The 15,986-nt window shown below is 34.7% G+C and overlaps 1 protein-coding gene across 3 annotated transcripts in view; it reads left to right on the forward strand.

Moving 5' to 3' along the window:
• Positions 1–15,986, forward strand: part of ANKIB1 (ankyrin repeat and IBR domain containing 1) — a 153,397-nt gene that overhangs the window by 121,805 nt on the left and 15,606 nt on the right. For all 3 annotated transcript variants that reach the window (XM_004776445.3, XM_004776450.3, XM_004776448.3), the window contains exons 11-15: positions 4,884–5,014; positions 11,598–11,732; positions 12,706–12,792; positions 12,883–12,949; positions 15,176–15,321. In XM_004776445.3, the coding sequence (XP_004776502.1) occupies positions 4,884–5,014; positions 11,598–11,732; positions 12,706–12,792; positions 12,883–12,949; positions 15,176–15,321 (566 nt within the window). The remainder of the gene's footprint in view (positions 1–4,883; positions 5,015–11,597; positions 11,733–12,705; positions 12,793–12,882; positions 12,950–15,175; positions 15,322–15,986) is intronic.

The following is a 15,986-nucleotide window of genomic DNA, read 5'->3' on the forward strand; positions in this document are numbered from 1 at the left end:
AAATAAGGTGCTGTCTACATTCTTGAAGTTTACATTTTAGAGATGAAGACAGCGATATACAACACTAAGAAAAAGAAGTATTATTAATGCTGTGAAAGAACAGCATACCTGTAGTATATTGTTGAGGGAGGGGAGAGATCAAAGAGAAGACGAGTTTTCTCTCATCTGCCTTCTCATGAGAGAGTAAGGAAAATCATTGTGAAAGAATTGGTGCACAAGCCCCATCTTGAGAGGTGATAGATGTTCTTCACATAGACTGTAACAGGAAGGGCGTTTAGGCTTCAGGTGAAGGAGAGCTGTGAAATAGCATGGCATGTTCAGGGTTGCAGATCCTGTAGTACAACCAGCACAAAGGGAAGTGCACTGTGAGATGAGTCCGCACAGGCAGATGTCCCAATCAGGTGTCAGGATGGGGCAGGTTTCTCTGGGCTGCTGGGAGGTCTGACTTCATCCTGAGACACTGAAAAGCAGTTCTGAGTAGGAGAGTAAGAATTGAAGGTGCTTACTTATTCAGGTGAAAATGTGGGTGATGAGTAGAAACTGTTGAGAGACAAGAATGTTGTTTCTTAAAAAACTTCAGAATGTCCAGAGGATAGTGAGAGTTTGAACAAGACAGGGGCAATGCAGACAGGAGAAGTGAGGTATACACAGGAGAGTTAAGAGGATGCAGTTAATATATTAAGTTATAAATCTCATGTACTGACCAACTGCCTAGAGTGCTAACTCATCACCAGAAATAACTAGTACGATAGATGGTTTATTAATTCTTGAGCAGAAAATGGCCATAAGTGTCCAATTTAAGATATGAAGCAAAATTTTTAAGATTTTTATTTATTTGACAGAGAAAGAGAGATCACAAGTAGGCAGAGAGGCAGGCGGGGGTGGGGGGGAGCAGGCTCCCTGCTGAGCAGAGAGCCCAATGCGGGGCTTGATCCAGGGACTCTGGGACCATGACCTGAGCCAAAGGCAGAGGCATAACTCACTGAGCCACCCAGGCGCCCTGAAGCAAACATTTTGAAACGGGTGTTTGTACTTATCTTACCATTGTAAAACTGGTCATTTGTTCCATACCCACAAATGGGTTTTTACTAGAGCAAGAGAAAGAGGACAAACTGGCTAGTAAGTACAGATGATCACTAAAACTGTGACAGAATATCTTTGCATATGGCCATGATCCTGATAATAAGGACAGAAGAGAAATAGAAGAAATAGAAAATGGTATATATGGTGTATACAGTTACTTCTGGTGCCAGAGACGGGGAAACCTCAAATGAAAAACAAGATTTCCTCAAAGAGTCCCAAATGGGGTTTTAATTCAGAAAGACAGAGGAACTTGAGAAAATTGAATAGAAAATAAGAGACTGAGAACAATTCAAAAGTTGTCTACCAAAGAAGGACCAAAGCCAAGACTACAGAGAAAGTTCCCAGTTGCTGAGAAAAACCTAGGAGTTTTCTCATTGTCCTCCATACAGAAGTGTGATGATCAGCTGACTACTACTAATGGGCCCCTTAAGTTTATGAAATTTAGGATGGAGGCTTAAAGCGAGTAATACTAGGCCAACTGCAAGTCTTAAGCAGAACCTCATCATTAAATACATAAAAATAATATTCCAAGAAAGAAAAGTATGATTTAATGCTATATTATTTACATATTAATTTGGGTCATGGTTACATACATATTTTTGGCATAAGCATTTTCAACTGAACTTGTCAATTCATGAGATCATTTTATACCTTATGCCTAGTTTTCCAAAGTCTTTGAATTATGAGACTCAAAAGGGGTGACAAAATCTAATTAATGAGAAAAAATTATAAAATGTTGTTGTAAAATATACTAAGATTTGTTCAAAGAGTTCCATGTAAAGATTCAAATACTATTTTTCAGCACTGAAACTGCCTCTTTTATGCCTAATCAGACAAGAAGAGGGAGTGATTATATTTTCTGTGAAACAGTGGTAATCTATAAAAATTTTGAGACCAGTTTTTCCATAGTACGTGATAAATGGTTATTGAGTGGAATTCAAATAGTCTTCTTAAGAAGTCAGTCTTTTAAAATCAACTTTGTTGGGTGACTGGGTGGCTCAGTGGGTTAAGCTGCTGCCTTTGGCTCAGGTCATGATCTCAGGGACCTGGGATCGAGTCCCACATCAGGCTCTCTGCTTGGCAGGGAGCCTGCTTCTCTCTCTCTCTCTCTCTCTCTCTCTCTCTGCCTGCCTCTCTGCCTGCTTGTGGTCTTTCTCTGTCAAATAAATAAATAAAATCTTAAAAAAATAATAATAAATAAAATAAAATCAACTTTGTTTTGGGCAACGCTGTCAGGACGCTTCTCACTCCTAAGAGCGTTCTCTGTATCCTTGTTTAATAAACTTCTGTGCTTTACTCACTCTGAATCAATCAATCAATCAATAATAAATAAAATCAACTTTTTTACATACATATTGACTCTTAGTAGATCTTAGATTGTTATGCACTAATATGTGATTGAATGAACTTATTATTTCTTACAAAGAGACATAAGCACACTAGATTACTGAAGAAAGATCAGGATCCAATAGACATGTAACTGAAGTCAAGGAAGGAGGCTGGAACTCAGTAAGCATGAAGAAAACTCACCAGGTAGACTGAAGGGGGAGATAAGGTAATGCAGGTATGAAGCAAAGTGTGTATAAAAGGCAGATGTGTGAAATGACCGTGTTCAGAGAATAGAAAGAAAGGCATTTTTTCCAGTACAAGTTTTTGTCTTAATAATGGTAAAAAATAATAATAATAGCAATAGTTATTTCCTGAACACGATTTACTTTATACAGTCCTCTAGAATGCAGTTAGGAACTAGCATTCTCTCTGAGGGAGGGAGAAAAAAACTGTTATGTTGCAAGTCACACAAGCTGCTTTGTTTTAATGGCTTTGTGCTTTATTTACTATAACAATGGACAATAAAGGTCATAAGAATATGTTAGAGCCTCTGAGCTAAAAATAATGTTGATGCTAAAGGAAGGAGACAGGCCAGTACTTTAGAAAAAAAAAATTAGACATTGTACTTAATGATTAGGTTTTAAAGCAGTACCCTCTCTAAATGGCATTACCTCCACAGCTTGACCTGATTAGCCATAAGCATAATAAGTTCCTCCTGAAACTCCTGTTCTCCACCAAATTAACTGAAAATTCTCTGTAGCAACACCCTTGTCAAGACCATCTTCTATCAAGTGGGTTTAGAACTGAGGTGGGTCTGATCACTTCTTTGCTGCTGTTGTTTCTCTTTGCTATGTGGAATTGAAAACCAGTGCTTCCCAGTCCACCAGTAGCTCCCGTTCTGTTGTTGAACAGACTTAAGTGGGCAGGCACCTTGGGATTCTTTGTGGCAAGATAGCCCCACTCCCGCAGTGGTAGGCTCCATCAGAGGGATGCTCCTAGTGCTCAGCTATTGCACTTCATATACTGAGCCACTGCCCAGGGGTCAGTCAACCCAGTCATTTGTCTCTCTTTCCTCTTCAGGGTTGGGTCACATTTGCTTTTAAACTTCAAAACTGAAGGAGTCTGATTTCTTACCTGCTTTTAACAGTAGCGCTAACTCCTTGCCCTACCCTTTTGAGAGTGTCTGCATGTAATCAAGGCCTCGATTGGATAGGCCATTTTCAGTGATTTCAAAGTAATATTTGGACATCGCTTTCAGAAAAGAAAAGGTAGAGCTTCTCTGTTCATTTAGAGCTAGAAAACAAAACAAATTTGATTGCCGACAAGGAGGGAGAAAGTTTTTTAGTTGTGCCAACTCTTTCCACTTGGGGTACTAGTTGGGGTGTTGGTTATAGAATATAAAATATAAGATTACGAATATTTTAAAACCATGATATTCCTTAAGACTGCAGATCTAAAATCAAAATAGAATAAATTGAGTTTAAGATGAAGAATATAAGATTGGCATGGGAATAGAAGGAGGGAGAATCTTGCCAGGTACACAGTGGTCTAATTAGGAAGGGCTTGGTATTTTTTGCTAAAACAATTTGATTCTGTCTTACAGTCATTGGAGAGCATCTAAAAGATTTCAAGGAGATAAGTATTTCTCAAAGATCACTATGTAGGCAGTATAGTGGAAGTTGGAGGCAGAAGGAGCTAAGGAGATAGGTTGGTTTTTTAATTGTCTAGGCAGGAGGTGAGGAGATCCCTAGGTAAAACAATAAGAAGTAGTAAAAATGGGGAGAAGGCAGATAAGAAAGAGAAGTAGAAAATCTGGAAGGCAGCAGCTGAGGAAGAAAGGAGGGTATCCAAGATCATGCTCTTCCTGGATTGATTCTGAGTAGATGATCATATCATTTACCAGGACAGGGAATAGAGAAAGGGACAGTAATAGAAGAAATGGTAAGTTTTAGTTTTAGACATGTTACTTTGGATTTTTTAGTTTATCTGAAATAATCATGGGTAAAAAAAGAAAGTACTGATATTTCAATATAATTTTTGTGTTTTTTACTATGGTGAAGAGTATCTGGTCATTATGTTTGCAACTGACCCATTTAAGAAATTCTTGTCTAAAATTACCATTTTTTTCTATCATTCTCTTTGATGCAAATAGTTCTTTTAAACAGACAATAATATATTGCTTTTTGTTAAGTTTAGTTCTTTTCATACCCAGGTTATTGGATAAAAATTTAGAGAAAAATCTCCTTTAAATCAGATTTCATAAAAAGAACTTTTGGAATATAGCCCCTTCTCCTATCATCATGCTATTCAAAATGAAGCATTTTAAAAACTTTGCCGTATAGCCTAAGAGGAAAATAAATGTATGGTTAAGATTGAGAGTCTACAAAAAGAACTTTGGGGGGTGGGGCAGGGTTCCCTCTAAAGTTACACAGTAAATCATGTGTTTTGTGTTTGTGCTTAATATTCCAAAGTTGTAGGAGTTAGTGAAGCTTATGAGGATGCTGCCAATTGTCTCTGGCTGTTGACTAACTCTAAGCCTTGTGCTAACTGTAAGTCTCCGATACAGAAGAATGAGGGATGCAATCACATGCAGTGTGCTAAGGTAAGAAATTAAAGAGGATTTTGCATGCTTTGCAGTTAGAATCTGAATTTGACTGTTAATCCAAAGAAGAAAACAAGCATAAAGCTGTTGCTGGGTTTCAGATGGATTCTAGGAGATTACATTCTATATTCTTTGTTGAATAATGTAAGTATGGCTTTATACTGCTACATTTTACACTCATAATGAATGTTAAAAATAGATTAAGGATTCAGTGGTATTTGGCCTGAAGGTGAGAAATGCCCGAATCACTTCCCCGCTTATCTCCCCTAGTGAGGATCCTGAAATCTTACCTGCTGATCAACAAACCCCTCCCCACCCCTGCTTAGTAAGGATCCTGAGAGAGTTTTGTCTATGTATAAATAATAATATTAAAGGGCACCTGGGTGGCTCAGTGGATTAAGCCTCTGCCTTTGGCTTAGGTCATGATCCCAGGGTCCTGGAATTGAGCCCCGCATAGGGCTCTCTGCTCAGCAGGGAGCCTCCTTCTTCCTCTCTCTCTGTGATCTCCGTCTGTCAAATAAATAAATTTTTTTTTAAATCTTTAAAAAAAAAGAACTTAAAAAAATAATAATATTAAATGGTAAAGTGCTATTTTAAATGAGTTCTCTTTCAAAGCGGGCTTTTGAGCACACAGCTTAGATTCAAGGCCCACATCAGGCCCCAGGCAGTTCCCCTAAGTCCACATCTAAATGTTGGTGTCTGTGAATAGGTGCCTATGTAATAAAAGTACCCAAAACAGTGGACAGACTTAGGACTCCTAATGAAATCACAGTTAAATAAGTAATTCATTCATTACTGTATTGAAAATGCTGACAAAGATCTTCTTGATCAAAACATAATTAATGCAAATAATTACTTTTGGAAGGCTACCCTCCTGGTTTAGTTGCATATTTAAAACAAATACTCTGGAATTAGGTTAGTAAATATTGTATTAATCCAAGCCTATATTTATGAACATTTTTGTTTTAAAATTATAATGATATTCCAGTTTTTTTCTTTTTCAGTGGAAGTTCCATGTATATAAAAAATAATTACTTAAAGTTGAAAGAACAATGTAACTTTTTTTTAAGATTTTATTTACTTATTTATTTGACAGAGAGCTTGAGAGAGCAGAAGCAGGGGGAGCAGCAGAGGGAGAAGCAGGCTCCCTGCTGAGCAGGAAGCCCAATGTGGGGCTCGATCCCAGAACCTGGGGATCATAACTTGAGCTGAAGGTAGATGCTTAACCAACTGAGCCAACCAGGCACCCCATAATGTAACTTTTAATTTACAATGGGAAAAAAACACAGAAGATTCCAATAACATATGTCAATATCTTCTAAGTATTATTTGATTTTTAATATTAAAGCTAATGACCATTATCATTATTACATTTTAAAAATAGCAGTTACCAGATCATCTTTATAAGCCTATTATTACTATAAAATCAACATAAATGATTTAGCTTACTGAGACAGTAATGATTTCCTAAGAGGTAAGAAGAAAAATGTAGTATAGTGTTCTGAGCAAAATGCTCAAAGGTGCTTATTAGTTCAGCTCATCCGGCTAAAAATATTGTATTTATGGTCTTATCTTGAACATCCATTATTAATTTTTTCTTGGAAAATCTGATATAGACTGTATAGATGTATAAAGAAATACAGGTTGACAGTAAAAATCAGTCATTGGGCTACTAATAATAAAGCACCTACCAGTATTAAGTAGTTGATAAATATGTATTGAGTGAATGAATATTTTTATGAATTTATCAGGCTTATGATATGAGATAATTTATATTAAATAACATTCGAGTACACATAAATGTTTCTTTTAAATGCAGAAGAAGCTCAAGCAAAATCTATTTAATATAAATTATCTCATATCATAAGCCTGATAAATTCATAAAAATATTCATTCACTCAATACATATTTATCAACTACTTAAAGGAAGTGGTGATGCAACATGGGGGCTTAAGTGGGGACGAGAAGAATAAATGAAACAAGATGGGATTGGGAGGGAGACAAACCATAAGTGACTCTTAATCTCACAAAACAAACTGAGGGTTGCTGGGGGGAGGGGGTTTAGAAGAAGGGGGTGGGATTATGGACATTGGGGAGGGTATGTGCTTTGGTGAGTGCTGTGAAGTGTGTAAACCTGGTGATTCACTGACCTGTACCCCTGGGGATAAAAATATATGTTTATAAAAAATAAAAAATTATTAAAAATTAAAAAAAAAGAAAAGAAACATTTATGGGGCATCTGGGGGCTCAGTCGTTAAGCATCTGCCTGCGGCTCAAGTCATGATCCTGGGGTCCTGGGATCGAGTCCCACATCGGGCTCCCTGCTCAACGGCTGCCTGCTTCTCCCTCTTCCAACTTCCCCTGCTTGTGTTCCCTCTCTTGCTCTCTTTCTCTCTATCAATCAATAAATAAAATCTTAAAAAAAAAAGAAAAAAGAAAGAAACATTTACTTCCACACTATGGAAATATAGTAGTCTTATCTAATATACCATCTGAAGTATTTGCTTTTCACAAAAGAAACTAGCAAGTAATTTTTAGGACATAGAAGAAAGACAAATATGACAAGAAAGTAATAACCTTGCTATGAAAAATTTTCATAGATTTAGAATTTTTTTAATGCAAAGGTAGAACAGCAAAGCATATGTAATTGAATCCATGCTCTAACACAATGACTAGATCATAAGATACTTTTATTACTGCCAAAATGTTGATTATCATTCAATAGTTTTTACTTTCTGGAATCAAATTGTTAAACATTTTAGAAGAATGACAAATTTGGACTTATAAAAATAGTTTTATTTTAAAAAATGCTCTTTATTCATTTCCCTTTAGATACTTTTCAGGAAACTATTTAAATTTTGCATTCTTACACATTTTAAATCACTTACAGTAATTTTCTTCATCTGACTGTAAAACGATATGCTGCAACTAAAAACTAAAAGTTAACTAAAGTTCTGTATTCTTTTTCTTACCATAGAATATAAAATTTGGCTCTTTTGTAGAAAGTTCTGCCACTAATTATGAGACATCAGTGGAGCTGTACTTGTATCAAATCAGGCACAAAGTTTGCTTATACCAAGCATAAGAACTTGCATACTCTTAGAACCATGATATCTAGAATGTATTGTGTAAGTACCTGTTAGTGTAGGGCTAATGAGGACACAGACTTTAATTTAGTTCTCTGTCCATGACCTCTCAGGTAGAGAAAAAAAATAATAAAGATATAGAAGACTTAATATAGTTATTAAGATATTTCTGATTGCTATATATTCAGACTTAGTATCCTAAAAATATGGTTTACACCATGTTTGTAAGTATCCATGGAGCATTAGCAAAAAATTTGACCATTGATTATGAAAGAAAATCTCAGTAATACTGCAGAAAATAGAAATGGTAATAGCAACATTCTCTGATAATGGAAAACATAGAAATTAATAATTAAGTTATAAAAGCCCTTTTCATTTGGAAATTTCAGATCTCTCAAACAACTCTTGAGTTAAAGGAAATAAAAGTGGGAATTAAAGAACTTCTAGAAAACTAGGATAATGGAAATACTACTTTATCAGAACCTGAGCACCAGTATCTAAAACAATGCTCAGAAATGTGCATGGCCTCATTAAAACAATGCAAAATAAGGAATGAGTTAAGGATATGACTCAAAAAATTAGAAAAACAGAATAAACTTGAGGAACGCCACAAGGAAGGATTTTTTTTTTTTTTAAGATTTTATTTATTTGACAGGGAGAGAGAGCACAAGCAGGGTGAGCCACAGGTGGAAGGAAGGGAAGAAGCAGCTCCCTGCTTCCAATGTGGGGCTCGATCCCAGGACCCTGGGCTCATTATCTGAGCTAAAGGCAGACACTCAACTGACTGACTCACCCAGGTGCCCGGGAGGATCTTTTTTTAAAGCAGAAATCGGTTGAGTTGAAAACTGAAAAACGGTATTAACTAATAAATCCAAAATAGTGTTTTTTTTTTTTTTTAAGAAAAAGGTAAGATAAACCTCGAAACTTATCTAAGAAAAAGTAAAGATGAGGTAGTTCAAATGCACAATATAAGAATTAAGGGGACTAATCAATAAATAAAATAAACAAATGATAATAGATAATTTTGCTAAATTCTTACAGATAAATTTGAACTTGGATTTGAAATGGATAGATTTTCTAAGAACATAAAATTTATTAAAACTGACCCTAGAAAAAATATCCAAATAAACTTATTTCCATAGAAGATAGTTTTTCAGCAATCTTCCCCCCCACACACACACACTTTAAAGCAATAGGCCCTAACAGTTTCACAATAGAATTTTTATCAAACCTTCAAAGAATAGGTAATTCTAATATGACTTAAACTGTTTCTGGGAATTTTTAAGAAAAAGAGAGAAAGAGAGAGAAAGCAAGCTAGCTTTCAAATTATTAAAAGGGAATAGAATCTTGATATTAGCACTTAATAAGATTATAAAAATGAAGTGAAAATTATAGATCAGTCTTACTTATGAATACTAATGCATAAATCCTAAATAAGATATTGGGTGGTGGGGGAGCCACAGATCTTAGCACATATAATCCAACAAGAATACATTTAAAGAATGATTATCAGTGCTCGCTTCAGCAGCACATATACTAAAGAATGATTATCAATTTTTAAAAATTTTAATAAACAAAAAGTATTGACCATGTGTTTATTTCAGGAATACAAGAATAATTCAATATTTAAAAAGCTATTGCGGTACCTCATCTTATTAGTAGATCCAAAGAAGAATCATATATATGTTCTGTAGTTGCTAAAAAGGCATTTGACAAAAAAACAACAACCATTCTTTATTAAAAAACTCAAAGAAGTAAGAACAGATGGACTCTTCCTTAGTATGATAAAAATGAGTCTAGTTCAGTGCAAAAGTTACTATGATATTTAGTGAGAAAACTAGAGGTACTCTCACTAAAATCAAGAACAAGATAAGGATACTCTCAATCACAAATATTGTTAACATGGGACTGGAGATCCCAATCAGCATATTTAGATAATAGGAAGAAATTAAAGATTTAAAAATTAGAAATGAAGTAATAAAATTATTTTTTTTTGCAGATAGCATGTTTATATACCTAGAAAACCCACAAGAATCAGTTTAAAAGCTAACAACAAAATTCAGTTAATTAGCAGAGTACAAAATTAATATGCAGAAGGCAGTAGCCTTCATTTCTACCAAAAATATCCAGACAAAATATGTACTGAAAGGAAAGATCTCATTTATCTAGAAAGAAACTTAAGAAATATACAAAATTTATATGAAGAAAATTTTAAGACCCCTATATGTAGAACACAAAAGATGACAAACAAATGGAAAGGTAACAAAGTTGTTAGGTAGAAAGTTTCCAATGAAAATAGCAGCAGTTTTTGTTTCTGCATCTAGATAAGCTAATTCAAAAGTCCACATGGAAAAATAAAGCAAAAATAGCTAGGAAAGCTCTGAAAAAGAATAGTGAGGAAGAACTATCCTTGTCAAATAGTAAGCCTGTCGTTAAGGCTCAATAATTAAAATAGCATGGTGCTGGCATATGAATCTAGAGATTAATGAAACTATAATAAAAGCCCAGAAAACAGAAATAATGTGGAAATTTAGTATATGGTAAAGGAGGATCTCCAACAGTGGAGAAACAGGGACTGTTAAATAAATATGATTGAGACAACTGGCAGCTGTGTGGAAAAAAATAAAATTTAATTCATACTGTATACTGTATACCCAGATAAATTCTGAACAGCTCAAATATTTAAATGTTTAAAAAACAAACAAACATGGGGCGCCTGGGTGGCTCAGTTGGTTAATCAACTGCGTTTGGCTCGGATCATGATCCCACAGTCCCGGGATTGAGTTCTGCGTTGGGCTCCCAGCTCAACGACCTTCTCCCCTCTCATGCTCTTGCTCACTCTCTCTCCCTCTCAAATAAATAAATAAAATCTTAAAAAAAAAAAGAAAACACATAAAAGTACCAGAAGAAGACAGACTTGAAATGGGAAGACCCAAGATCCCATAAGATCCATAAACATTAAAAAAAAAACTGTTTTCCTACTATAAAGATCATATTTTGGACATTATTGGCCAATTATGATAGTAAAGCAAAATTTTCTTAAAAATAAGAAACAGAATTTATATCAGTTTTTCTACTTAGAAACCTTTCAAACTTGTTCTGTTAGTCATAAGAAAAACTTCTCATGAAGACTGGTGAAGCTTTACGTACCAAAGTAAGATTGCCATGCACTTGAAAATGAAACATTGTCAGTATTTGTCTTTATTATTGGGAAAGAATAGCCTATTGATATTCTTAAAGATTCCTTGATATTCCTTCATAATATTATGATTTGCATTTTAATTTATCCTTACAAGCGGTCATTTTAAACTACCCCCACATCTTTCTGTGCAGGTAAGGTCTCTAAAGGAAATATGAAAAAGACAGCATGTCTTTAAGATTTGTTCCTGGTCACACAGGCAGAATTGCTGGATCACTACAAAGTAGTTAACTAGAAATCAGAAAACAATTTGCATGTTAATGCAGGGCGATGTTTGCATATATGTTTTCTTTTGAAGTGCAAGTATGACTTTTGCTGGATTTGCCTAGAAGAATGGAAAAAGCATAGTTCTTCCACAGGAGGTTATTACAGATGTACTCGCTATGAAGTCATTCAGCATGTGGAGGAACAATCCAAGGAAATGACTGTGGAGGTAAAAAGAACTATTAAATCAAGGCCTCTGGCTAAGCCACTTAATTACTTTGGGAGTATTTTGCATGTCTTCTTGTCCTGTCTTTGTCATAATAAGGCATTAAATTGAATACACTTTATTTTTTTTCCTTACCCGCCCCCCCAATACACTTTAGAGTAGCTTTAATTTAAATAAAATAGAGCTATCAACTTGAGAGCTTTCTTTTTTTAACTTTCCTTTTTTTATATTAAGGATTAAGTCTTATATATCCTTATCTCTATAATGACTTAAAATTTTTAACATTAATATCAAAAACACAGTATTATGTTACAATATATAAGTCTCTTAGTCTGCCATAACAAAACACCATAGACTGAGTGGATTAAACAACAGAAATGTATTTCTCACAGTTCTGGAGCCTAAGAAGTCCAAGATCAAGATTCCTGCCAATTCAGCTTCTGGTGATGACTCTCTTCCTGGCTTGCAAAGGGCTGGCTGTCTTTTGCTATGCTCACATGATAGGGAGAGAAAGAGTACTGGTGTCTCTTTCTTTTCTTAAAAGAGCAATAATTTGACTGGGTAAGGGCCACACCCCAGTGACTTTATATAACCTTTATCACTTCATAGACCCTGTCTTCAAATCCAGTCATTCATATTGGGGGTTAGGGCTTCAACATGAATTTTGGGGAGATACAGTTCAGTCCATAGCAATAAGCAATATAATAAAACATTGAAGATCTGATAAATGTAGGACTTGAGAGGCATATTTGCTTTACGGTCTGGGATCATAGATTTAGTGATTTATCATAGAGAATACAAATGCAGGACTTTGTTCTGGTAGTCTTAAAAATGTACTGGTTTTTTTTTCCTCAAAATAATGAAATCTGTATGCACAACTACCTATTACTAATAAAAATTTTAAGTGACAAAAAGTCCCCAATTTAATAGCTAGTACTTTATTTATAAAAGTCATTTATGGACTTTTGTTTCCTAGGCTGAGAAAAAACACAAACGATTTCAGGAACTTGACAGATTTATGCACTATTACACAAGATTTAAAAACCATGAGCATAGCTATCAGGTATGTCCCAAATCATTTCAAATGCTCTGAATGATACTGTTGTGAATAAATAAAGAAAATTTTATAAACTATTTATTTCTATTCCTTTAGTTAGAACAACGCCTTCTTAAAACAGCCAAAGAAAAGATGGAGCAATTGAGTAGAGCTCTCAAAGAAAGTAAGTTATAAGTGGTATGTGTGATAATTAATATAAAATAGCCTTCCATGCTTAAGTCACTTAATTGGTAGGAGGTTAAGGCCCTTCGGGGAATACATTATTATCTGCATTGTTCACTCTGGTATTGCTTGGAGTTCTCTGAAGCCCAGAGTGCAGCTTAGCATTTGAGGCCTCTGTAATTAGATTTTCTACCCAGCTTATCTCATATGCTCCTCTTAATGCAGCCTAAACCATTAGCAGATAAACACACATCATGGTTTTTTACTCTGTGCCACTGCTGATGGTCTACAGTGTCAGAAACAGTGGGTGAGCCCTAAAAACCATCCTTGATCAGTCAAAAGAGCAAGATTCACATGTCACCCAGTTGTAGTGTGACTAAATTCCCAAAGATTCTTGAGAAAATTTAGCAGACTGTTTAACGGAATGGAGGTCAAATATAGTTTTGGGAGAAATCATCTCACTAGTAAATAACAAACATTAGAATCTGAAAGCAAAGACATGAGATAGGGCTGGTACGGATCCTAAAATAGAAATTCAGAAAGAATAATTGAGTATTGGTTGCATCATTAAAATATGATATCTCCTAATGATCACACAGAGTATAGGTTCTAACATGTTGGTTTTTAAAAGTCAAATTTTAAAAATAATCATAGTTTATATGTAAAAGGTTTTCAGTGTAAAAATGCAATTGTATTTGGTCCAGTTTGTAAGTAAGACCCTTTTCATGAGGGTAATTCCCAATTAAGATAGTAAGCATAAATTAAATAAATTGGAGTAGGTGAAAGTGTTGATAGCAGCTTTGTCTCCTTGTTAATATTAGTTTTTAGACTTTAGGAATGATGTCACTTTACTGCCATTATCAAACTCTTGAAGTACTGTCCACAGTAAAATGGTAAGAACGGATAGTACAGTTGATGATAGCCGAAAGGCCGAGAAGCAATCCCATAGTAAAAATGGAAAAGAAAAAACCCTTACAGGTTGTGTAGTTCTTCAGCAGGGATTTTTGTCTCTTACATCACTAGGTTGTCCCTAATACTTAGAACAGTGCCTGACACATAGTAAACATTCTATAAATATCTGTAGATGTGAATTACTGCTGCTTTTCAAACATCTGGAGGTTCGAGACTGCATAATAAAATATGAAAAAGAAAAGTTATAAGGATTGGAAAGGAAGAAACAAAACTTCACATACTTCTCACACATGTCATAGTGAGGTGTGGTTGGTGTTTTGTTTGTTTTTCTTTTTTTATATCCTCTTAGTTCAGATCCCTCTGCTAGGGTGGATATTTTGGGATGGTCTATACATCAGTGTGTGTACATGCACATGTAATTTCTTTCCACAAGCCTGCAGAATAATCTTACTTTCAAAAGTATTTATGAATCTACATTCTACTCCTTAGTTTCCATTTATTTGCAGTTTAGGAGAAAGTTAGAATGTTATAATGATACTTGGAGAAGGAACCATCTCAGATGTTAAGGCAGTTTCTTCTCCCCTCTTCCTCAGTCTTCTTCCCCTTTCTTTCTCTTCTTGATATATTTACTAGCATTAGTTATCCAGTTGTTCCCCCAGAATGTTGTATCTTTTTTCTTACAGTGTTTTTACAGAAGCATAATTATAATTAGGAGGGAGTTTTTTTTTTTTTATTTTATTATTTTATTTTTTTTTTTGCAAACTCAGCAGGGCATTTGTTTTAATTCTTTTTTTTTTTTTAAGTGTTTTGTTTTTTGGTTTTGGGGTTTTTTTTTTAGTTTTCTCTCTACCGAACATGGGGCTCAAACTCATAACCCCAAGATCAAGAGTCACTTGCTCTTCCTACTGAGCCAGCTAGGAGCCCCTGTTTGTTTTAATTTTTAATCAACAAAGTTTCACTAGAGATAACCTGGAAAACATAGTAAAAAACAGTTGGCCTAAAGCTAGATTTGTTTAACCAACAGGGTGAACAGAATCCAGAATCAGTGGATGCATTCCTTCATGATTGCCATCAGTGCTCCTGGGCAACTGCAATGTGTGCTTCATTTATAAATGCTGACAAGCCACACATGAGTGTTTTGTGTTGGTGTTTAGTGTGGTTCAGATAATTACTATCATACAGTTACTTCAAACAACTTCTTCACAGAGATCCTTTGTTGTTTTGTTTTTTTTTAAGAAATCTCAGTCGTTTAATTAATTTATAACAGCATATTTGCAAAACAGTTTTTTTTCACTGTGCCTGATTTGCTTTATAGCTGAAGGAGGCTGTCCAGATACCACTTTCATTGAAGATGCAGTTCATGTGCTCTTAAAAACTCGACGCATTCTCAAGTGTTCTTATCCATATGGATTTTTCTTAGAACCTAAAAGCACAAAGAAAGAAATTTTTGAACTCATGCAAGTAAGATATCTTTTTAAAATTAAATTTAAATGCAATTATTATAGAAAATGGATTTTTTCCTTTTTCGGTGACTTAATTAAGTTTTATCTATTTTGGCTGTGACTAGAAAACAATTTTGTTTTTGTTTTTAGGATGGTTTTTAAATAAAGGAAAAATTACCAGTAATAAACTGAAATGTTTTTGTATTTAAATTTGCCACTACAGATATGAGTGAGTTCTGAGCTATGCAGACATTTTCTAACACATTTGTTTGTTTTAAACTGGCTGATGTTGAAATATAGCCTAATTCTTAGTATATAATTAGAAATTTTGTCTTCAAAGATGAAACAAATCACATTGCGTGCTAGATGGGAAAGTTGCTATTTACCGGTTTATTTTAAAAGTACAACTGAAAAGTTACAGTATTTAAAAAACAAAAACACCTAAGCCAACTGACATCACTATAGCTAAACAACTTCATTGTACATTTTTTTTTTTAATCCACCAAACTTTCTTCCCTTACCACAATTTTCATGTCACCCCTTTGAACTGTCCTCTAGTAAGTTATATCCTACATTTCTTAAAAAAAAAATGCTCAATATTAATTTTCACGGTGAAGCCTTTCACATCTAACCCCAGATCACGGAGATTTTGCCTTGGCTCAAATTCCTTTAGCATTTCCATGT

The sequence above is a fragment of the Mustela putorius genome, unplaced genomic scaffold (assembly GCF_011764305.1).
Source record: "Mustela putorius furo isolate JIRA1106 unplaced genomic scaffold, ASM1176430v1.1 tig00003845_pilon_pilon_pilon, whole genome shotgun sequence".
NCBI classification, from domain to species: Eukaryota; Metazoa; Chordata; class Mammalia; order Carnivora; family Mustelidae; genus Mustela; species Mustela putorius.